At 54.4% G+C, this 24,460-nt stretch overlaps 1 protein-coding gene across 1 annotated transcript in view; it reads left to right on the forward strand.

The window, feature by feature from the left end:
• LOC115485198 (uncharacterized) overlaps positions 1-24,460 on the forward strand; it is a 2,106,330-nt gene that overhangs the window by 1,915,096 nt on the left and 166,774 nt on the right. Inside the window, 2 exon segments of the mRNA XM_050983901.1 lie at positions 11,610-12,160; positions 23,657-23,779. Coding sequence (XP_050839858.1) covers positions 11,610-12,160; positions 23,657-23,779 — 674 coding nt within the window.

Below are 24,460 nucleotides of genomic sequence, written 5' to 3' on the forward strand. Positions count from 1 at the left end.
TATGTCTGGCAGCTGGAGCAGGTCTGGGAAGGGCCTCCAAGGTGGGGCTGGAGCCCTTGGGCAGTGAGCAGAGGCTGAGGGAGCTGGGCTTGTCCAGCCCAGAGCAGGGAAGGCTGAGGGGCTCCTCATCCCAGCCTGGCAGTTCCAGCCAGGAGGTGATGGAGAACACAGAGCCAGGCTCTTCCCCGGGGAACCTGTTGGGAGACAAAAGCCAATGGGTGGAAGGGGAAAGAGGGGAGATCAGCCAGGGCAGGAGGAGATGGAATGAGTCAGGCTGGTTTCAGCATTTCCTCAACACCAAAAGCAGCCTGACCTCCCTTCTCCATCCACCACTGACAGCTTTGCAAATCAGGAATTGTTTGAGCTGTTTTGCCCCTTTTCCAGGGTGAGTATCCTGATACAAGAACCTAATTCTGTTTATATCTATCACAGAACCACATTTGCCTCAAATTAATTTTAGTATGGAAATCACATATGGGTGGTGCACTCATCAGACACAGCTGGGACATTGCACATGGCTCAAGGAAGAGTGTGACTGTTATTAAATTGTGTCCTGTTCAACCATGGTCTGTTGGCCATGAAGAGAAACTTTCTGTGCCTCTGAGTCCCACCAGTTCCTGACCCCCAATGGACACAAACCTGATGAGTTGTGGTTCCCACTCCAGTGGTGGCACTGGCACCTCCCTCCATAGCCAGAGCAGAGCTCCCTTCTCCCAGAAAGTCCCTGGCAATGCATGGATGAAGGAAACAGGACAGGCTGTGGGGATCAGGGGTGGGGCAGGGCAGTCAGGGATTTGGGGTGGTTGTGAGCCCAGGGCAGGAGCTGGCCCTTGGCCTTGGTGAACCTCATCCCATTGTACTGGGCCCATGGCTCCAGCCTGTCCAGATTCCTCTGCAGAGCTTCCTGCCCTCCAGCACAGCCACACTCCCACCCAGCTTGGGCTCACCTGGGAACTGACTGAGGGTGCCCTCGATGGCCTCATCCAGATCAGCAATAAAGAGATTGAACTGACCTGGCCCCAATCCTGAGCCCTGTGGAGTGCCCTGGATGTGACTCCATTCCTCAGCTGCTCTGACTGCCAGGGGTTGGATGAGGGAAATGGTGGGGATGTGTTTCAGGAATGCAAAGGGCCAAGACCTGAGCCCTAGCCCCGGGCAAGGCAGATCCTGTCCCTCCCTCCTTGCTCAGGGCTCTTCCTGGGATGGGCACTGGGATGTGGGGATGGGCAATGCCAAGGGCAGGACAATGGGATGGCCCCTGCCAGGCTGCTGAGCAGGGACAAGGAGGCAATGAGGCCCCAGGGCTGCCAGGGTCACTTGTCCCCTCGTGGCCTCAGGCCCAGGGCCAGCAGCCATGGCCAAAGTGCTGCCCAAGTTGGCTCTGTCAGGGCCCTGCAGCTGCTGCCCATCCCTGTGCCCTGTGCAGCCCAGGCTGTCCTACGGTGTCCCTGCCCTGGCCTCTGTCCCTGCAGGCTGTGCTCATCCCCCGGCTGCCCCACCTGGCTGGCCCCTTCCTTTGCTGACAGCTCTGCCTCCTGCCTGCCTCTGCCTGCCCACACAAAGCCTTGGGCTGCTCCAGGCTCCTTCTGGGAATGTGCCGCACCACAGCCCTGTCCTGGCAGGGAAATTCCTTTCTCCTGGTGTCCACTCTGGGCCTCACCAGGGGCACTTGTACCATTATTTCTTTCTCTGGCTGTTTTATACAATGAAGAAAAACTCCAGCCTCTCTGAAACCACCCTTCAATCCCTCCCAGGCTACTCCTGTTCTGTCCTCAGTCTCCACACTCACTGACCCAGAGTCCTCAGCCTGTCCCTGCTGGTTCTGTGATGAGGCTTCAAAATCCAACTTGGGAGATTTTTGGTTCCTCTCCAAGGTCTGTGAAAATGGAAAATAGTGATCAAAGTTATTTTCTCCCAAATCTTGCAGTGACAGATTATAGGTCAATATCTTTTAACTGAATGGGGGTGGATTTACATTTGTCAGAAGGATAAAATATTTTACAATGATGAGAGTGGCAAAAAACTGCAACTGTTTTCTTCCAGTGAAGTGGATTCCCCATCCAAAGAATACTCCAAGAGTAGGAGATTTGTGCAACCTGACCCAGTGAAACCCTCTCATCCCCAGTGACAGAATTCCTGTAGTGTGGGTTCTCTGATGTGCTGGTGCCCTCACAACGCTTCTGGCCAGAATGTCTGCTGAGGGCAGCCAGGCTGCTGCAGGGCAGTGACCTCATAACCATCACCATGGCAGCCCTGGCCCTGGGCCTGGCCCTGCCCTTTCCTCTGCCCCTGCCTTGTCTCTGCTGGCATCAAGAGTTTTGTCATTAATATCTTGTCCCCAAGGTGCTGGGGCCAGTGGCTTCCCAGTCAGGCTCCTGGAGCAGAAGTGGCTTTTCAGAGCCCAGCCAGAAATGAGCCCTGAGGCAGCAGCTCTGCAGTGGTGCCCACCAGGCCGGGGTGCCAAGGGAGGCTTCTGGCCATGCCCTGCCAGCAGCTGCTGCTGCCAAGGTGCCTTTGGTGCCTCAGGCTCTCCCTGGCACAGCTCCCAGCACGGCACTCTGCCCTTGTGCCCGAGGCCTTCCCTGGGCTGGGGCTGGCCTGGGGCTTTTCCTGCAGTGGGACCTGCCCTGCTCATGGCACAGGAAAGGCAGTTCCTGCTGGAGCAGGAGGCTCTGCCTGCCAAGGGCTCCAACAACTCCAGCAAGGCCCTCTTGACTTCAAAATTGCTTCCTAGAGCAGAATATTCTAATAATTATTATAGCTCATGTACTATGGAGTAAATAACTCTTTTCAAAAAATTATTCTCTGATGTAATAACCTTCCAGGCTATCATCAGAATCATTCAGAGCTGTAATTATGTAAATTTATCTGGTATTCCATTATTAATCCTGTGGGACAAATTGCATAAAAGTTCAATTCCACCTGTCCAATCTATTATACCTTTGACAAAGTCTTGGGTCTGAAATTGAATGCAGCAGCTCCCAGTCTCCTCTCTTAGAAGGAATTTTAGAAGTCCAGGGGCCCTGCAGGGGCTGTTGGGATCCATGTGCTTTGTGTCATTTCTCCATCTTATGTCTCAACAGGTGTTTCTCTGATAAAGAAATAAAGCCTTTGCCATAATCACCCACTGTGCCCATGAAAGGAACCCCTGTGAGTGTCTGGGACATCCCAGCTCTTTGGCAGCCTGGGGACTCCTGGGATGTCACCGTGGAGCCCCCGTGAGTGCCTGTGACAGATCGGTGCCTTTGCAGCCCAAGCTGCCCTGGGATGTCACGATGGAATGGCTGTGACTGCCTGTGACCACAGGGCTCTTTACCATCCTCAGAAAGCCCTGGGAGGTCTCCATGGAGCCCCTGTCTGTGCCTGTGACATCCCAGATCTTGAACAGCCTGGAGACTCTTGGAAAGTCCCCATGGACCCCCTCTGAGGGCCTGTGACAAATCTGATCCTCAGCAGGCAGCCATCACCAGCCCCCTGTTGCTATGGTCAGTTTCCATGGCAACCATCACCAGCCTCCTGTTGCTATGGTCAGTTTCCATGGCAACCATCATAAGCCCCCTGTTGCTATGGTCAGTTTCCATGGCAACCATCACCAGCCCCTTGTTGCTATGCTCAGTCCCTCGGCAGCTCCATGGAGACCCCATGCCAGGGGTGGTTGCCATGGACACCAGCTCAGGCCTACAGAGCCCGTTGCCATGGCAACCATTGGCAGTCCCAGGGTCATGGGATCCCAGAACCACAGAATTGGCTGAGGGACCCATCAGGATCCTCGAGTCCAACTGCTGGCCCTGCACAGGACACCCCAACAGTGCCAGCCTGGGCCTGGCAGCGCTGTCCAAACGCTGCTGGAGCTCAGAGAGCCCTGGAGCTGGGACCCTTCCCTGGGGAGCCTGGGCAGGGCCCCAGCAGCCTCTGGGGAAAAACCTTTCCCTGAGATCCAACCTAAGCCTGCCCCGACTCAGCTGCACCCGTTCCCTCCAGTCCTGTCCCTGGGCACCAGAGGGAAGAGGTTCCCACAGCCCCAGCCAGGGACCCGCTCTCAAGGCTGTTGCCATGGCCACCAGGGCTGGGACCAGCTGGGATGCTCGGCTTCCATGGGCTGGGGTTTAGGAATGGGATTCCCCAATTTCCTGCTCCCGCTAAAACCGCGCTGCCCTCGCTGCCCTCCCACCTCCCATGGAAAGCACAAAAGGCAAAGATCCCAGGCTGGAATAAGAACAATTTATTGGGAACAGCAACGAGATAAGAACAAACAGAACAGAAACAATATTGATAACAGAAGGGATAAGAAAAACTATTTACAGGGAAAACTACAACATCAACGGCTGGCTCTTCCTGGCCATGTATTTCCCCCTGCCTGGAAAGGACACTCTTCTACTCAGGGAGAGAGAGAGAGAGAGAGTCCCTTTCCTTTCCCTGGCAATGACCTGAGGTGGGAGTGCATGTAATGACAAGGCCATGGCCAGACCCTCATGTTCTTCAGTCCCACATCATGTCATTGGCATGGGCAGGAAAAGGTACAGGTGTCTTCCCAGCATGGATCATGGGGAACGTGGATCACCAGGGCTCTTCCAAATGTGGGTTCTCCAAAGAGGGATGAAGCTGGAGCAGTGAACGAAGGTCCCCCTGCGGTCAGCACATTTGCAGTGCTTCCCTTATGTGTTCCTCCATTGGTGTCTGGTCAAGTTAGAGCTACGGATGAAGGTCTTCCCACACTGGGTGCACTCGTAGGGTCTCTCCCCGGTGTGGATGGGCCAGTGTGTGATGAGGTGGAGTTGCGGTTGAAGCCCTTCCGCAGTCGGGCAGTGGAAGGGCCTCTCCGTGTGATCCGTCATGCAGGAGATGGAGCTGGTCTGACCTCTTCCACTGGGCACTCGTAGGCCTCCCCGTGTGATGCGCGGTGCTGAGAGCATGGAGTGCTGAAGCCTCCAGTCGGGCAGAAGGCCTCTCCTCTGAGTCAATCTGCTGGTGCTGGAGGAGATCTGAGCTGGTGTGAAACCTCTTCCCACACTCGGGAGGCTCAAAGGGCCTCTCCCCTTTGTGGATGTATTGGTGCAATGAGTTCTGAGCTGCAGCTGAAGCCCTTCCCACATTCCCCACACTCGTAGCCCCATTCATGAGTGTGGATCATCTGGTGGCTGATCAGGTGGGAGCTCTGGCTGAAGCTCTTCCCACACTCCAAGCACTTGTGGGGCTTCTCCCCATCAAGAAGCTGCTCATGGACCACTACCTCTGAGCTCTGGCTGGAGCTCTGTCCACTTTCCGGGCACAGGGTGGGTATTTCCTCCTCAGAGCACCCTGGGCTGTCCGTGCAGCCCCTCCTCCTGTGAGATCTTCCAGGCTTTTCCTCCCTGTAGAATTCCTTTTCCATGGAGCCACTCAAAACAGCCTCTTCCACAAGGCTCAGACATGGGGATTTGTCCTCCCTGGTCTCAATCCTCAGCTTCTTCCCTGGGGGCGGAAGGACAAGGAGAGGATGGGATTTACCTCTGTGCCACAGGGAAGGGGGAGGAGATCCCCCCAGTGCATCCCCAGCAGGACAGGGTCAGGAGCAGGGTTGTTCTGCAGCTGGGGGCCATGCTGGGCTGGGAGATGGCACAAGAGAGAGGGGAAAAGGGGCACTGACTTCCTCCTCACCTGCCTGGGTGTCCATCTTCCTCTTCCTCGCAGCCTTCTCCTCCATCTGGCAAAGGTTTCAGGGTGGGATATCCTGTTTTGGGAAGAAAAAAAGAGATGAGCACATTGAGTTTTTTACTGGTTTCAAGACACACCTGGAGGAGCGTCTAAGCAAGAACTACAATTTAATAGGAAAATTAAGATCAAGGTAATGATACAGAAACACTTCCTTAAGCTGGCAGAGTCAGGATACAACCTGACACCCTGTCGGTCAGGGGGCTGGTGGCAGTCCCATTAAATGGTGGCTGCAGTCCTGTTGGAGTGATGAACATGATTCAGTCGAAGCAGTGATCCTGTAGAAGGGTCTGGTCTTCCTCTGAAGGTCCAGGGGTGGTTATGGAGCTCTTGTCCTCTGGAATGCAGTAGGCAAGGTGCTCCTGGTGTTGCAAGCCTCAGCTTATATCCAGGTAGGAATGCCTGGTTCCTCCCCCTGGGTGGAGCATCCCACAATGGGAGGATGTAATTTTATCAGTTCTGCAGGGACACTCAATGGCCCATTCACAGAAGATATCTCCCCTGGAGGGCGTTATCAGGGCTGAGTCATGGAAGAGATAAAGAACTCTGCCCCACCTGTTTTTAGCAGTTTATGGAGATGGTGATTGAAAACATGTTTTTGGTTACATCTTACATTGTAACCTGAGACAGTGGGGTAATCCCTGCTGGGGGGGTGAACACCACCCCCCTTACCCAGACTGGCTCAGGTGTAAAACCCCAACACCAGGAAGGCCACACACACAGGGGACAATGTCACACTTGCCCTGCCCCAGGGGAGGTCTCTGTCCCTGTCACTCCCTTGTTCTCCCACTTTTTCTTTCCATCTCTCTCTCTCTACCTCACATTTGCTGTTCAATAAAATCCATGTTGGATTTGGTCTCATTAACACCTTAATCATAGCAGAGGCATCTCTCTAACAATTTTCTTAACCAGCTTGCAACATTATTTTGGTCCAGTGAGTTTAGGCACTGTTCTCTGACCCCATGTGCCTTTGACAGCAGCATGGTTCCCTCCTCTGAGGAGGTCGTGGCTCTACTGGAGGAACTCTTGGAAACTTGGACGCAGCTTCCTCAGAGCAACTAATGGGAGAACTGGTGAGGAAAATGGCTGTTGTGGCCAGTGTAAAGAAAATATTGGCCAGTGGGTGGCCAGTGTAAAGAAAATATTTTGTGGTTCTTCCTTGAAAAGTTTGTTAAAATCACTGGAGGAAAGGGAGCAAATGATACCACCAAGACTGAAAATGTTTGTTCACCCCAACGTGAGGAATGCAAGGCTGCTAAAAGTCCCATAAGAAGCCCAACTCAAGTAGCTGAATTCCCAAACAACTCCAGAATTTACAGGTTCAGGGGCTTTGCCAAATGTGAGAATCATTTTTCTCTTTCTCCCTGTCACCTTGGTAACAGCTGCACAGAGCTTCCCCTTCCTTTGAATAATCTGTATAGGGCCGAATTTCCCCTTTTTCTTTTATCGGAACCTGCCAGCAGCTGAGCTGGAGCTGTGCAGGAACCAATGAAACTTGGAATTGCCATCATAATTGCTTCTGTTGTTGGTTTATTCATGTTTGGGATTTGTTTGCATTTTCATCACACGTGACTTGTGGGAAAATCAAATATTCATCAAAGTGTTTCATGCAGAGGTAAGTTTGATTTCTGCTGAGTTTATTTTGTCCAGTGCTCAGGGGATGCTCAAGGGGTCTCGGTGCCTCTCACCTTGGGGGATACTTGGGAGGGGCTGGGGGGTGGTTTGGCCCTGTCCCTGTCACCCCAGGCCATTCCCCAGGGAGTGTCCCTGTCCTCCTCACCCCAGGCTATTCCCCAGGGGGTGTCCCTGTCACCCCAGGCCATTCCCTAGGGGGTCTCTCCATCATTCTCACTCCAGGGAATTCCTGGGGGGTTCTCCCTCCCCCTCACCCTTGTCTCTGGGGCAGTCTCTGTCCCTCTCAGCCCAGGGGATGCTCGGGGGTCTCTGTCCCCTCGCCCTAGGGGATGCTTGGGGGGTCTCCATCCCTCTGGCCTCAGGGAATGCCTGTGCAGGGCTGGGGACCAGGGGCTCTGTGTCCCTCTCACCACTGAGGGTGCTCGGGGCTGGGGGGGCTCTCTGACCTTCTCACACCTGGGGAGGCCGGGGGGGTCTCTGTCTCTCTCAGCCCTGGTGTGACCCCACCCAAACATCATCGGGGACAGAGGGACAGAGACATCCCCAAACCCCTAGAAGGGCTGAACCTGGGATTTGGTTTGGGGCTGAGGATTAAGGAAGGGGCTGGAATTGGAGCTGGGGTTGGAGTTGGGGCTGAGATTTGGATTAGAGCTGGGATTGGGGTTAAGGCTAGACATGGGATTGGCTTTAGGGCTGGGGTTGGGATTGGGTCTGGGGCTAGACGAGTCTGGCACTGGGATGGGATTAAATACAGAACTGTGAGTGTGTCTAAACGTGGAGTGGGATTGCGACCAGGATCAGGTCACACAGAGCAGGACAGGGGGATGTCACTGCAGGATGTCCCTGGCATTATCCTGGCAATCCTCAAGCACCTCCAAACACGGGGGCAGCTGGGTGCTCCAAGATCCAGGTGCTCCCACGCTGCCCCTCAATACCAGGGGAGCATTCCCTGAGGGCAGCCCTGACTGTGACCCTTGGGGCTCTGGGATCAGCCCTCACATCCCTGTGGGAGCAGCTGCAGACAGGACAAGAGATTTGCCTCCTCCTCTTTCCTATGGAAGGATGAAGCCCAGCTGCCCTTTTCTTCTGGTGCCTCCTCCTCTCCTCTGTTATGAGTTAAAAAAAGAGTTAACCGGTTTTTTTTAAGGAAAGGGTTGCAGAGTTTAAAATTAATCTGGGAACTGATTGCTGGCCAAGAGTTCTTTTGTTGGTTAAATGTTGTATTCACCTGTTAAGTATCGTCGTTAACCCTCTATTGTGGAGAATTCTTTTTTTCAGTACCACCCTTGCCTGCTGCCAAGAGGATGACAACCCCCGGGATGGTGGGAAGTGAGGGGGAATCTCAGGAAACATGCAAATTTATCTCAAAACCAGACTGCAACAGGACGGGACCCCCACCAAATCCTGAAAAACTACCCCAAAAGAAACGAGCCAAAGCAGAACTGAGAGGTCAAGGTGGTGTTTGGACAGAAGGGGCGAGGTCAGAAGTTGGCAGAGACACTGAAAACCTCGGTCACTCTTTGCCCCAGTTAAAATAGAAGTCAGTCGGGTCCAGGGCTCCTGGACCAGCAAACCAAACCGAACCCAGGGTATGCCCCCACTGCCCTCGCGAGGACGGGACTCCTAACTCTGCCCCCAGGGGACAGAGCTGCACTTTCCTCCTGTTCCTCGAGTCACTGCTGGGAGCGGCTGCAGGGAACTGGGGACCTGTCCACCCCCCCATCCTGAGCTGATCACTTTTATTTAACATTAAAAAGGAGATAGATCTCCTGCCCTGTTTATTTCATCCTCCACTGAGGATGTCAAACTCCCCAGGAGCAGGAAAATCCCCATTCCCTGCTTGCTTGTGGCTGCAGTCTAGAACATCAATTCAGAATGAAAAACTTTCTGATAGCCCTGCTGAATGGCATTGGGAGGGGGTTTTGAGAAAGGGTGAAAATTGTATTTTGATAGGAAATAAAGTTACAAAATTATTTCTTTCTGTTCTATTCATTTTCAGTCAGTTCCAGTTTCTGTTTCAGAGTGCCACCTTCTCAGCTGATTGTGTTTGTGCCCTCCTTTCTCTTCTGCCTTTCTCTGCCTGCTCTGTTTCTCTCTCAGTGTCTCTCTTGATGCATGGCAGCTCCCACCAAAGACCCTGCCCTGATTTAATTCCCAATCCACGAGCTGCAACAACCATGGGTGAAGTTATGAAGGCTGGCAGTGAAATGTCACTGGAAAGGGTCCTTTTTAAGAGCTTTGGCTGCGAGGGCAGGAACATCTTTTCCTGGGTGGGAAGGAGAGAGGGAGAGAAAGAAATCAGGAAGAAGTCTCAGAGGGAGAGAAAGAAATAGGAAAGTGGTCTCAGTGTGACAGAAAGAAATAGGGAAGTGGTCTCAGAGGGACAGAAACAAATAGGGAAGAGGTCTCAGAGGGAGAGAAAGAAAGAGGAAAAGGCTCCAGCCCGAACTCCCCAGCTCCCAGGGTCACCTGCAGGGCACAGCGCCTTTCACAATTCCAGCCAATCAGAGAATGCACTGACCAATTTCCAGCCAACCAGAGCTTTTCTCGCTGATGACTCACCGGTTGTCAGGCAGACCCGCAGAGCCCAGCGGCCCCTGGAGCGGAATTTGGGGCTCGGGCCGGGGGGACGGATCCGCACCGGGGGGGTCCCCGAGCCCCCTGCCCACCCCTGGGGCCGATCGGGGGCTCCCCCACCCAGCAGCCGGTGCTGCAGAGGGGTGGGAAAGGGGGGTCCGGGCTGGGAATGGAGGAAATGCGGGGCCGGTGCTGAGCACAGGGCTGAGCACACAGAGATGGTTTTGTTCTTGCTGAGCTCGCACTGAGCCAAGGCCTGTCCTGCCCCTCATCCGGCCACGCTGCCGAGGGGCTGGGGCTGTGGGGGAGGTTGGGAGGGGACACAGCCAGGACAGGTGACCCCAACTGACCCTGGGGACACCCCAGACCATAGGACATCATGATCAGGGTATAATATGGGGAGAACAAAGAGGAAGGAGGGATATTTGGAGAGAGGGTTTTTGTCTTCCCAGGTAAGACTTAGGCAGGATGGGGCCCTGTGTCGCTGGTGGGCAGGGTCAGCATCAAAGACACAGACACCAACTTCACTTAAGGAACAGTGAATTTTAGATATTGAAAATTTGCCAAAAATTACAAAAGTATTAGATAGGCAAAGCAAAAAACATTAGAAAATACTTCCAAAAGAGAAGATGTTGAAATGATTACCACTCAACTCTCCATTTCTGGCTGCAGGCTCTGGAGATTCTATCTCTGCCTTCAGTCAGGGTTGCATTCCCTAACAAGTCCTGGTACCAAATCCTGCTTTCCAAGGCTGGAACAGTATCTCAGCTTTAGCTGGCTGTGTATACAATCTGTTAAAGGTGGGGCAGTTATCATCTGTGAATTGAGCAGTTTACTTTATCTCTTCCACAAGGAATCCTCCCTCTGGGGAGATATCTTCTGTTAATGGGCCATTGAGTGTCACTTCAGGATTGATAAATATTCCATCCTCCCATTGTGAGGTGCTCCGCCCAGAGGGAGGAGCCAAGCATTCCTACCTGGATAGAAGCTGAGAGTGTGAACAACAGAGTCAGCCTTCTCCCACTGGATTCCCAGGAGAGCAGCTCTCAGCTCCACTGGATCCCAGAGGAAGACCAGGCCCATCAACAGCACCACTGGACCTCCAGAGGAGAACTCCACCCTTCTACAGGATCCCTGCTCCAACAAATCCACATCTTTCACTGCGGGAGGACGGCAGCCACCATTTAACAGGAGTGCTGCCAACACCCTGACCCACAGCGTGTCAGGTGGTATTCTGACTCTGTAAGTAGTTTTTTAGTACTATTGCATTTGTAATTTTAATGTTCCTCCTAAAGAACTTTTATTCCTATTCCCATAGCTTTTGATTGACAGCCTCCTATTTTGAAAATTATAATTCCAAGGGAGGGGGTTAACATTTTCAATTTCAAGGGAGGCTCCTGCCGTCCTTAGCAGACACCTGTCTTTTCAAACTGACACAATGCCCCAGGACACCCAGGCAGGTGAGGAGGAAGTCAGTGCCCCTTTCCCTCTCTCTCCTGCTCCATCTCCCAGCCTGGCATGGCCCCCGTCTGCAGGACAACCCTGCTGCCAACGCCGTCCTGCTGGGGATGCACTGGGGGGATCTCCTTCCCCTTCCCTGTGGCACAGAGACAAATCCCATCCTCTCCTTGTCCTTCCTCCCCCAGGGAAGGAGCTGAGGATGGAGACCAGGGAGGACAAATCCCCACAGCAGAACCTTGTGGAAGAGAAGCCCTACAAGTGCCTGGAGTGTGGGAAGAGCTTTAGGCAGAGCAGCAACCTGATCCGCCACCAGATGATCCACACCGGGGAATGGGCCTATGAGTGTGGGGAGTGTGGGAAGGGCTTCAGCTACAGCTCAGAACTCGTCACCCACCGGCGCATCCACACTGGGGAGAGGCCCTACGAGTGTCCTCGGTGTGGGAAGATGTGTCACACCAGCTCCAATCTCCTCCAGCATGAGCGGATCCACATGGATGAGAGGCCCTTTCGCTGCCCTGACTGTGGGAAGGGCTTCAAGCACAACTCCACCCTCGTCACCCACCGGCGCATCCACACCGGGGAGAGGCCCTACGAGTGCCCCACATGCCAGAAGAGGTTTTACACCAGCTCCAATCTCCGCCAGCATGAGCGGATCCACAGGGATGAGAGGCCCTTCCGCTGCCCGACTGTGGGGAGGGCTTCAAGCACAACTCACCTCATCACCCACCGGTGCATCCACACTGGGGAGAGGCCCTACGAGTGTTCCCAGTGTGGGAAGAGCTTCACCTGTAGCTCTGCCTTGACCAGACACCAACGGAGGCACCGGTAAGGGAAGCCCTGCGAGTGCCCCCACTGCAGTGCTCTTCATGCACTTCTGCAGCTTCATCCCCCATGGGAGGAGCCACATTAGGAAGAGCCCTGGTGATCCATGTTCCCCATGATCCATGCTGGGAAGACACCTGTACCTTTTCCTGCCCCTGCCAGTGACATGATGTGAGATTGAAGAACATGAGGGTCTGGCCATGGTGTGACATTACATTCACTCCCACCTCAGGTCATTGCCAGGGAAAGGAAAGGGACTCTCTCTCTCTCTCCCTGAGTAGAAGAGTGTCCTTTCCAGGCAGGGGGAAATACATGGCCAGGAAGAGCCAGCCATTGATGTTGTAGTTTTCCCTGTAAATAGTTTTTCTTATCCCTTCTGTTATCAATATTGTTTCTGTTCTTGTTTATTCTTCATCTTGTTTCTGTTGCCAATAAATCGTTCTTATCTCAGCCTGGGATCTTTGCCTTTTGTGCTTTCCATGGGAGGTGGGAGGGCCGCCAGGGCAGTGCGAGTTGGAGCAGGAAATTGGGGAATCCCATTCCTGAACCCTGGCCCGTGGAAGCCGAGCATCCCAGCTGGTCCCAGCCCTGGTGGCCATGGCAACAGCCTTGGGAGCGGGTCCAGGCTGGGGCTGTGGGAACCTCTTCCCTCTGGTGCCCAGGGACAGGAGTGGAGGGAACGGCTGCAGCCGAGTCGGGGCAGGCTTAGGTTGGATCTCAGGAAAAGGTATTTCCCCAGAGGCTGCTGGGGCCCTGCCCAGGCTCCAGGGCTCTCTGAGCTCCAGCAGCGTTTGGACAGCGCTGCCAGGCCCAGGCTGGCATTATTGGGGTGTCCTGTGCAGGGCCAGCAGTTGGACTCGAGGATCCTGATGGGTCCCTCCCAACTCAGCCAATTCTGAGGTTCTGGGATCACATGAGCCCGGGGATGGGACTGCCAATGGATGCCATGGCAACGGGCTCTGGCTGCAGGCCTGAGCTGGTGGCCATGGCAACCACCCCTGGCATGGGGTCTCCATGGAGCTGCTGAGGGACTGACCATAGCAACAGGGGGCTGGTGATGGTTGGCATGGAAACTCACCATAGCAACAGGGGGCTGGTGATGGTTGCCATGGAAACTGACCATAGCAACAGGGGGCTGGTGATGGCTGCCTGCTGAGGATCAGATTTGTCACAGGCTCTCAGAGGGGTTCCATGGGGACTTTCCAAGAATCTCCAAGCTGTTCAAGATCTGAGATTTCACAGGCAGAGTCAGGGGCTCCATGGAGACCTCCCAGGGCTTTCTGGGGATGGTAAAGAGCTATGTGGTCACAGGCAGTCACAGCCATTCCATGGTGACATCCCAGGGGACCTTGGGCTGTAAAGGCACCGATCTGTCACAGGCACTGATGGGGGCTCCACGGTGGCATCCCAGGAGTGCCCAGGCTGCCAAAGAGCCGGGATGTCCCAGACATTCACAGGGGTTCCTTTCATGGGCACAGTGGGTGATTCAGGCAAAAGCTTTATTTCTTTAATAGAGAAACGCCCGCTGAGTAATGAGGTACAGAAATGACGCCCAACAGCCCCTGCAGGGCCCCTGGACTTCTAAAATTCCTTCTAAGGGAGGAGACTGGGAGGTGCTGGATCCAATCCCAGACCCAGCATTTGTTAAAGATGTCAAAGATTGGACAGGTGGAATTGAACTTTAATGCAATTTGTCCCACAGGATTAATGATGGAATACCAGATAAATTTATTTAAATACAGCTCTGAATGATTCTGATCATGATTAGACAGAGAGATCTTAACCAGAGTTATTTACTCCACAGTACAGGAGCTATAACAATTATTAGAATATTCTGCTCTAGGAAGCAATTTTGAAGTCAAGAGGGCCTTGCTGGAGTTGTTGGAGCCCACTGCAGGCAGAGCCTCCTGCTCCAGCAGGAACTGCCTTTCCTGTGCCATGAGCAGGGCAGGTCCCACTGCAGGAAAAGCCCCAGGCCAGCCCCAGCCCAGGGAAGGCCTCGGGCACAAGGGCAGAGTGCCGTGCTGGGAGCTGTGCCAGGGAGAGCCTGAGGCACCAAAGGCACCTTGGCAGCAGCAGCTGCTGGCAGGGCATGGCCAGAAGCCTCCCTTGGCACCCCGGCCTGGTGGGCACCACTGCAGAGCTGCTGCCTCAGGGCTCATTTCTGGCTGGGCTCTGAAAAGCCACTTCTGCTCCAGGAGCCTGACTGGGAAGCCATTGGCCCCAGCACCTTGGGGACAAGATATTAATGACAAAACTCTTGATGCCAGCAGAGACAAGGCAGGGGCAGAGGAAAGGGCAGAGCCAGGCCCAGGGCCAGGGCTGCCATGGTGATGGCTGTGAGGTCACTGCCCTGCAGCAGCCTGGCTGCCTCAGCAGACATTCTGGCCAGAAGTGTTGTGAGGGCACCCAGCACATCAGAGAACCCACACTACAGGAATTCCATCCTTGGGGATGGGAGGAGGTTTCACTAGGTCAGGCTGCACAAAGCTCCTGCTCTTGAAGCATTCCTTGGATGGGGAATCCGCTTCTCTGGAAAAACAGTTGCAGTTTTTTGCCACTCTCATACTTGGAAAATATTTCCTCCTTCTGACAAATGTAAATCCACTCCCATTCAGTTTAAAGATATTGGCCCTTGTTCTGTCACGGCAAGATTTGGGAGAAAATACCTTTGATCACTACTTTTCCATTTTCACAGACCTTGGAGAGGAACCAAAAATCTCCCAAGTTGGATTTTGAAGCCTCATCACAGAACCAGCAGGGACAAGCTGAGGACTCTGCGTTCCTTGATGTGGAGACTGAGGACAGAACAGGAGTAGCCTGGGAGGGATTGAAGGGTGGTTCCAGAGAGGCTGGAGCTTTTCTTCATCGTATAAATCAGCCAGAGAAAGAAATAATGGCACCAAGGGCAGCTGGGGAGGCCCAGAGTGGACATGAGGAGAAAGGAATTTCCCTGCCAGGGCAGGGCTGTGGTGCAGCACGTCCCCAGAAGGAGCCTGGAGCAGCCCAAGGCTTTGTGTGGGCAGGCAGAGGCAGGCAGGAGGCAGAGCTGTCAGCAAAGGAAGGGGCCAGCCAGGTGGGGCAGCCGGGGGATGAGCACAGCCTGCAGGGACAGAGGCCAGGGCAGGGACACCGTAGGACAGCCTGGGCTGCACAGGGCACAGGGATGGGCAGCAGCTGCAAGGCCCTGACAGAGCCAACTTGGGCAGCACTTTGGCCATGGCTGCTGGCCCTGGGCCTGAGGCCACAGAGGGGACAAGTGACCCTGGCAGCCCTGGGGCCTCATTGCCTCCTTGTCCCTGCTCAGCAGCCTGGCAGGGGCCGCCCCATGGTCCTGCCCTTGGCATTGCCCATCCCCACATGCCAGTGCCCATCCCGGGAAGAGCCCTGAGCACTGAGGGAGGGACAGGATCTGCCTTGCCAGGGGCTGGGGCTCAGGCCTTGGCCCTTTGCATTCCTGAAACACATCCAGGTGTGCTCAGCACCAGAGACACCTTTGCCTTGCTTGTCCCCAGCTGCCATCACTGCCTCCAGTGTTCTGCTCTACCTGGAACCTGGGGACACTTTCTCAGTTGTGTCCCTCAGGGATCTCATTCAAAGTACAAGAAACTTCAGTGTTTCAATCTCATTTTGAGTTCTTGAGAAGTTCTTTGAGCACACTCTGAGGGACTGAGTCTGAATTGTATAAATCAGCCAGAGAAAGAAATAATGGCACCAAGGGCAGCTGGGGAGGCCCAGAGTGGACATGAGGAGAAAGGAATTTCCCTGCCAGGGCAGGGCTGTGGTGCAGCACGTCCCCAGAAGGAGCCTGGAGCAGCCCAAGGCTTTGTGTGGGCAGGCAGAGGCAGGCAGGAGGCAGAGCTGTCAGCAAAGGAAGGGGCCAGCCAGGTGGGGCAGCCGGGGGATGAGCACAGCCTGCAGGGACAGAGGCCAGGGCAGGGACACCGTAGGACAGCCTGGGCTGCACAGGGCACAGGGATGGGCAGCAGCTGCAAGGCCCTGACAGAGCCAACTTGGGCAGCACTTTGGCCATGGCTGCTGGCCCTGGGCCTGAGGCCACGAGGGGACAAGTGACCCTGGCAGCCCTGGGGCCTCATTGCCTCCTTGTCCCTGCTCAGCAGCCTGGCAGGGGCTGCCCCATGGTCCTGCCCTGGGCATTGCCCATCCCCACATCCCAGTGCCCATCCCGGGAAGAGCCCTGAGCAAGGAGGGAGGGACAGGATCTGCCTTGCCAGGGGCTGGGGCTCAGGCCTTGGCACTTTGCATTCCTGAAACACATCCAGGTGTGCTCAGCACCAGAGACACCTTTGACTTGTATGTCCCCAGCTGTCATCACTGCCTCCACTGTTCTGCTCTACCTGGAACCTGGGGACACTTTCTCAGTTGTGTCCCTGACAGGGATCTCTTCAAAGTACAAGAAACTTCAGTGTTTCTATCTCACTTTGAGCTCTTGAGAAGTTCTTTGAGCACACTCTGAGGGACTGAGTCTGATGCAAAGAGCACCAAAGCCCCAGAGGGTCATTCAAGTCCTTGTGCTGTGTCTGTGCTGCTGAGCTGGGCTGGGCTCCTGGCCCAGAGGCAGCTCCTGGCCAGGGCAGCGCTGCAGAGAGACAGCTCTGGGCAGGAGCAGCTCCTGTGCACAGCCCAGTAGGGCTGGGGCACTGCCAGGGCACCTCAGGGACACCAGCAGGGCACAGACAGAGCTCCCAGGGGCTCAGCACTGGCAGGGGCTGTGGGATGTCCCAGAGGGGGCTGTGTCACAGCAGCACCTCTGTGGCTGTCTCATAGAGTCACAGAGCAGCTGTGATGTCAGCAAGGGGCTGTGTGACAGCCCAGAGTGGGCTGTGTGAGGTCCCAAATTGGGCTATGAATTCATAGTGTTTTTTGTGTGAAGTTATTGAGCAGCTACAACATCACAGAGGGGCTTCTGTGACATCACAGAGCAGGCTGTGACATCATGGCATGGCTATATGACATCATAGAGCGGGCTGTGAGGTCAAAGTGTGTGCTGTGACATTACAGACTGGCATTATGTCATCACAGAGAGGCTTTTGTAACATCACTGAGAGGGTTGTGACATCACAGAGCTGGGTGTGAGATCACAGAGCAGGGTGTGAGGCCATAGAGCAGACTCTGCCCTTACATAGGGGGCTCCGTGACATCAGGGAGTGGGTGGTGACATCACTGGATGGCTGTGACATCATAGAGCAGGTTGTGACATCACAGCAAAGACAGTGACATCGCAGGGTGTTCTGAGATGTCACAGCAGAGCTGTATGACACCACAGGGTGATATCACAGCATTGGCACTGTGACATCACAAAGGTGCTGTGTGACATCGCAGGTATGCTGTGTGACATCGCAGGGGCTGTTTGACATCCCAGGGGCAGTGTGAGGTCACTGGGGAGGTCACTCTGCCCTGTCCCCCCTCACAGTCCCCCCAGAGCAGTCCAACCCTGCTCGTGCCCAGCAGGGTCCCCTGTCCCCCCGGGTCCCCCCGCCCCCGGCGCCGCAGCCTCCCCCAGAGGATGTTCCACGAGATCGACCCCAGAGCCTGACACGGGGACGGGGGGCCGGGGCCATGGGGGTGGGACAGGGGGACAGGGACCCCCCAGCAGTGTCCCCGTGTCCCCCAGGGCCAGAGCCTGGGCCAGGGCTCCTTCACCCTGATACAAACGAGGGCTTGAGAGCGCTGAAAAAATCCCTGGCAGGGGATCAGCAAAAACCAGATTTAATATTAAGGGACAGCAGGACACAGTTCCTTGGCAAGGGTCACTCTGCTCCTGACTGGACACTTCAGGCACAGCAGGGAAACAAAGCAACAACAAAACCAAACAGAATCCAGGCAATCAAACCAGAACTGAACCGAGAACTGCCACTGTGTGTTTGTGTGTGACACAAGGGCAGTGAGGGCAAGGATAAAAGGAATAAAGAGATAAAAGCTTAAAGAGCTCAAACTTAACAGGACTTAACTTACACCTTAACCTTAACTGATACCTTCAACTTCACAATTTAGCAAAAGAACAGCACTTAACAGTATTTAACCTAACTTATAACCTATGACTTTGCAATTTAACAGAGGAATAACACTTAACAATATTCAGCTTAGCTTATAACTTATATTAAAAGTAACAACTTAGCAAAAGAACAACTCTCAGAAGCATTTAACTTAGCTCATACCTCATGACTGAACACTTCTTAGAGGCCTGACTGACTCAGCTCTCCAAGGCACTCAGACCCCTCAGAGAGCAGCATTTCTGCCCCATTTCCCCAGCACAGGCACTCCTGTGTGCACACAGACACACAGAGTCAGTGCAAGGCACCTGGGAGAAATTCCCCTGAGGGCAGGGAATGCTCCCTGTGGATCCTTTGGCATCTCCCCAGCAGGCCAAGGGCTGAGCCTGGAGCAGTGGGGGGATCAGCCCAGGCTCTGTGGTTGTTCAGGATCCCCGCGTGCAGCAAACGGGAGAGTTCCCGGCTGGGAGAGGCCCCACCCAGAGGGAGTCGCTGGCCCAGGAGAGCTCCAAGGGCTCCTTTTGGAGCGCTGTGTGCAGGGCCCCACGAGAGGGGCTGCAGTCCCAGCCATGGCTCATCCTGGCCACACTTGGCACCAGCAGCTTTCTTTGGCACTGGGAGAACAGGGATGTTGTGCCACTGAGGGAACAAAACCAGTTCCCAGGGCTGCTCCCAAAGGAAGCAGGAGCTGTTTGGGCAGCAGCAGTGCCTGGAGCAGACAGTGTTTGTGATGAGCTGAGAGGAGCTGAGCCCAGGGGCTGCTGGCCAAGGCCCAGGCCCAAGGAGCATTTCTGAGCTGGCAGGGCGGGCTGAGAAGGGGAGGGGGGAATGCAGCAGCACAGGGCCATGGAACCAAGGGACCAGTGTGACACTGTGGGGCCCTGTGACACCAAGGGACCAGTGTGACACTGTGGGACCCTGTGACACCAAGGGACCAGTGTGACACTGTGGGACCCTGTGACACCAAGGGACCAGTGTGACACTGTGAGGCCTCATGGAGTCAGGGAGAGACCTGTGATATTGCTGGGCCTCATGGAACTAAGGGGACTGCACTGACACTGTGTGGCTCCATGGAATGTAGGGATCATTGTGACACTGAGAGGCCCCATCAAACTAAGGGTCCATTGTGACATTGCAGGCCTCATGGAACCATGGAGACACCATTAAGACACTTCACAGCCTCGTGGAACCAAGAGGCCATTGTGACACTGAGGGGCACCATGGAATCACGGAGGCCACTGTGACACTGAGGGGACTCATGGGATCATGGAGACCATTGTGACACTATGAGGGCCCATGGAATAAGCAAAGCACTTTGACACTGTGAGGCCTCATGGAACCAGTGAGACCATTGTGACCCTGGGGGTCCCCACAGAACCAAGAGGACCATTGTGATACTCTGGGGCCTGGTGAAACCAAGGGGCCTTTGTGACACTGCAGGGCTGCATGGAACCAAAGGTCCATTGTGACATTGCAGGGCTCATGGAACAGAGGAGTCACAGGACATTGTGGGGCCTGGGGAACCACAGAGACCATTGTGACACTTTGGGGCCTTCTGGAACCTAGAGACCATTGTGACACTGCTGGACCCCATGGAATCAAAGCACCACTGGGACACTGTAGGGCCCCATGGATCCAAAGGGACCATTGTGACACTGCGGGGCCTCATGAAAGCAAGGAAACATGGAAAGGTCTGGCTGGTTTGGCCCCTGTTGACTTCCTGGTTGGTCCAGCTGACCTTGGCATGTTGAGGGTCTCTTCTCTTCTACTTCTTAAGCACTGGGTCTCCATACTTTCTTTCCTATGGAAAAAAATCTGTCCTTCTCCTCCAGGCACCCATGGCCAGAATTGGGATTTCACCCCCAAATTTCCTTATATCCAGAGATTGTTCCCATAGGAATAATGCCAGGACAAGTCTGGCTTGCACTGGTTTCATGAGGATCACCTCTCATCTGTCCCCAAAACCCTAGAGAAAGGCTTCATGCTCTCCTTCCTATGGGAAAGAACTGTCCTGCTTCTCCAGGTGCCCATGGCCGAAACTGGGTTCCACTCCGAAATTCCCTTAATACAAAATCTGCTCCCAGACAAAATCTGCCTTTGCTGACAAGTCTGGCTGGCCTTGGCCCATTGCCAGCCGGGGGTTATATACAAATCACAAACAGGACGGGACTGCTGTGGAACGTGCCTTGAGCTGTTTTATTTTTCAGCATCAGTCTCATTACATGGCTATGACAATGGGAAGATGCCAGCAGCTCACATCCCAAGCAGCAGACAAAGAACTTAATGTTACAACTTACTTTATAACTTCTTTGACCAGTCACACAAAGCAGAAGCACATTGACAGTGGTTCCATCCAACCACTATAAGCACACGTACCTTTGGTTAAAACAATGCTTGCTTATTTTGAATAGAATACCTGCTTGTGAGCCTTAAAACACAATGCACAGAGCTCTGTTATTAAGCTTCAAACTTCCTAATGTCTTGCTAGATAAACTTTTCTGAAGCTTAGGAAGTTATTCTAGACAAGCGTTAATACATGGACCATTGTTCTACTCGTCCTTGCTTTTCTACTTTTTTCTGACCGATCTCATGGCTACTGCTTAGCTCTAATCACAGTTCTGTCGTCTCTGAGGCCTGCCTTTTGCAGCATTCCCAAAACCCTCTGATTATGTGGATTCCCACACCGCAGCTCCCAGGGACACCCGCAGGGTGCACCGCCTTTCACAATTCCAGCCAATCAGAGGACGCGCTGAACAATTCTTAGCCAACCAGAGCTTTTCTCACTGATGACTCACCGGTTGTCAGGCAGACCCGCAGAGCCCAGCGGCCCCGGAGCGGAATTTGGGGCTCGGGCCGGGGGGACGGATCCGCACCTGGGGGGTCCCCGAGCCCCCTGCCCACCCCTGGGGCCGATCGGGGGCTCCCCCACCCAGCAGCCGGTGCTGCAGAGGGGTGGGAAAGGGGGGTCCGGTGTGGCAGTGGAGGAAATGCGGGAGGAAGAGGAGGGAGGGGAGGAGGAGGAGGAGCGGGAGAATCCCGCCGCTCGCACCGCCCGCACGCTGAGTCTGCAGCACCCCCTGCCCCGGGAGCATCGCCCCCAGCCCCGAGCCGCAGGTGAGGGCGGAGGCTGAGCTCGCCCCGACTCCAGCGAGGGGTCTCCGGGAGGATTTTTTTGGAGAGCGTTCGGAGCCGGCAGATCCCGGACTCGAGCCCCGGATATCTCCGGGCTCCCTAAGAGGAGTTTTTCGCGGGGAGAGGAGCCGCGATCGCCCCTTGGGAGGGTCCCGGGGCGTCCACGTAGGGATGGCCCGGTACCGACGGGGCGGGACATTGGTTTTGGGGATCCCCGTGAGAGCCGGGGCTGTGGAACGGGGGACCCCCGGGGCGGGGAGAGGGAAGGGGCAATACCGGAGCTGGGGGACCCCCGGCAGCCCGGAGATGAGGCGGGGACGGGACCCCCTGACCCTGACAGGGGTGTGTCCTGGGGTGACTTCATGATGCTCGTACCCCCATCGGTCCGTTCAGCCCGGAAATGAGTTCTGCACCTTTAAGGCTGGTTCTGAGAGCGAAGGGGAGGAGGAAGAAGCAGCAGTTTGTTTTCAACAACTGCACTCACTGCTCCACATTCCAGCTCCTGGATTGCCTTAAGGAGCTGGAACAGATTTAGGCTAGACAGATTTAAGAGGAATAAAGTGAATTTTTATTGAAGTGCTTTCAAAGGTACCCTGGCAGTACCAGAGCCACAGTCCTGGCTCTGCCCGGAGGGCTCCAAGATGGGAGCAGAAGAGGGCTTGGTCATGAGATCTCACATGTCTATAAGTTTTAGTCCATTTGTATATAGGAGTTAACTGCCCAATCAATAGCTCCAAATTATAAAGTTTCATCCTCCTTCCTTGCTTGCCTACCCTCCTCTTTTCATGTTGTTTGTGCTTTGGGCCTGAAGTTTGAAGAGATTGTCCTTGAGTCTCCAGCTAGAATGGGATTGTTTTGTCTTCACCACTCTGAGAAAAGATCCCAGTAACACTTAATAGAAAGCTAAAAGCTGCACACCAAAACAGAACAGAAAAACTCAAAACCTAAGGTGTCAGTTGTCTGTAGATGGACAGAGAGCAGGACAGAGCTCTCCTTTGCTTTTAGTTAGGTTTTAGCTCGCTGAGGCAGAGAAGTTCCCTGGATTGTGGTTTTTCTTTTTCTTTGGAGCTCTTTAAACCTGCTCTGCACTGAACACCCAGAGAGCACTGGCAGCTCACACCTGTGGCCCAGCAGGCCTAGCCTGGGCGGCAGCATTTCCAGTGCCAGAGGGACTGATGAGAGACTGATAAGAGACTGAGTGAGCAGAGCTACAACCCACGGAGGGACTTTCTGAGTTTGTCATCTCTTCTGGAGTGGCAGGAGGTTTTATTTTTTAATATTGTTTATTTTTTGTGCTGGTAATGCTTTGCCTTTTAAATAAACAGTTTTTTCCCCTCTTCTTCATGGAAATCTTTTCTCGATCCAGTTGGGGGAGGGACTGCTATAATTTGCTTTCTAGAGGAAACCCTTTTTGGGGGTTTTATCCCAAATTTGCCCTAAACCAGGACAGGGTGGTGGGAAGAGGAGGGAGCCCCAAGTGGCTGGATTGAGGGGAGGCTGGAGAGGTGGACCCTGAAACCCCCCAGCATCCCTAAGCAAGATCCTGGAGAGGGAGGATTCCCCAGAACCCATGGGATCGCCAGCAGCCCTGAGATGGGGGACTACCAGAACCACAGAGGGATGAGACTGGAAATAGGACACTCCTGGTGGCTTTTTTTGATTCATTCTTGAGTTTTGGAGGTTTTTATGGACACCAGGTGACTTCTAGAGATGGACTTGGACAGGAGGAATTCCCAACCCAAGGCATTCACACCTTGTTTTTCCCCAAACCAGGATTTCCCATTCCCAAACCTTGGCTGATTGGAGGAGGAGAAGGCTGTGAGGAAGAGGAAGATGCCCCTGGACACCCAGGCAGGTGAGGAGGAAGTCAGTGCCCCTTTCCCCTCTCTCCTGCTCCATCTCCCAGCCCAGCATGGCCCCCGGCTGCAGGACAACCCTGCTGCCAGCACCGTCCCTGCCGGGGATGCCCTGGGGGAATCTCCTTCCCCTTCCATCTGGCATGGAGGCAAATCCCATCCTCTCCTTATCCTTCCTCCCCCAGGGAAGGAACTGGGGATGGAGACCAGGGAGGACAAATCCCTGGGGCAGAACCTCATGGAAGAGGCCATTTTGGGCAGCTTCAGAGTGCAGGAATCCAATGGGGAGGAAAAGCCCCAGAGATCCCAGAGGAGGAGGGGCACCAATCCCAGCCCAGGTTGCTCTGTGGGGGAAATACCAATCCCGGGCCAGGAAGGTGGGCAGAGCTTCACCCAGAGCTCAGAGCTGGTGGCCATGAGAACAAGAGGCCCTATGAGCGCTTGGAGTGTGGGAAGAGCTTCAGGAAGAGATTCAACCTGATCTGCCACCAGAGGATCCACACTGGGGAACGGCCCTATGAGTGCTTGGAATGTGGGATGAGCTTCAGCCACAGGTCTGACCTGGGTGTCCACCAGAGGTTCCGCACTGGCGTGTCTGGGGCAGTGTGATGTAGTCAATCTGCCAGCCCTCCCCATACCTGTACTTGGACCACTGCCCACCATACCACAGGTGCTTCACCCGCTGGGCCTGCTTGATGGCAGCACACGTCTCACAGTCATGGATAACCTGAGAAATACTGTCCATGGTTAGATCCACCCCTCGGTCTCGTGCCCACTTATAGGTGGCATCCCTGCTGTTATGACCTGAGGCATCATGGGCCCATTGAGTTAGGAACAGCTCCCCCTTGATTTGCCAATCTAGGTCTATCTTTGACACCTCTATTTTTGCTGCCTGATTTACCTGTTCATTGTTTCAGTGCTTGCTCATTATCCCGACTCTTGGGGACATGGGCATCTACATGGCAGACTTTCACAGGGAGCTTCTCCAACGGAGTTGCAATGTCTTTCCATTCATCAGCAGCCCTGATTGGTTTTCCCCTACGCTGCCAGTTGGCCTTTTTCCACCTTTCCAGCCAGCCCCACAGAGCATTGGCTACCATCCAGGAATCAGTATAAAGGTAGAGCTTTGGCCATTTCTCTCTCTCAGCAATGTCCAGGGCCAGCTGAACAGCCTTGAGTTCAGAAAGTCGACTTGATCCACCTTCTCCTTCGGTAGCTGGTGCAACCTGTCGTGTGGGGCTCCATACGGCTGCTTTCCACTTCTGGTTCATC

Source organism: Serinus canaria, chromosome 25 (genome assembly GCF_022539315.1).
Source record: "Serinus canaria isolate serCan28SL12 chromosome 25, serCan2020, whole genome shotgun sequence".
In the NCBI taxonomy this organism is placed as follows: domain Eukaryota; kingdom Metazoa; phylum Chordata; class Aves; order Passeriformes; family Fringillidae; genus Serinus; species Serinus canaria.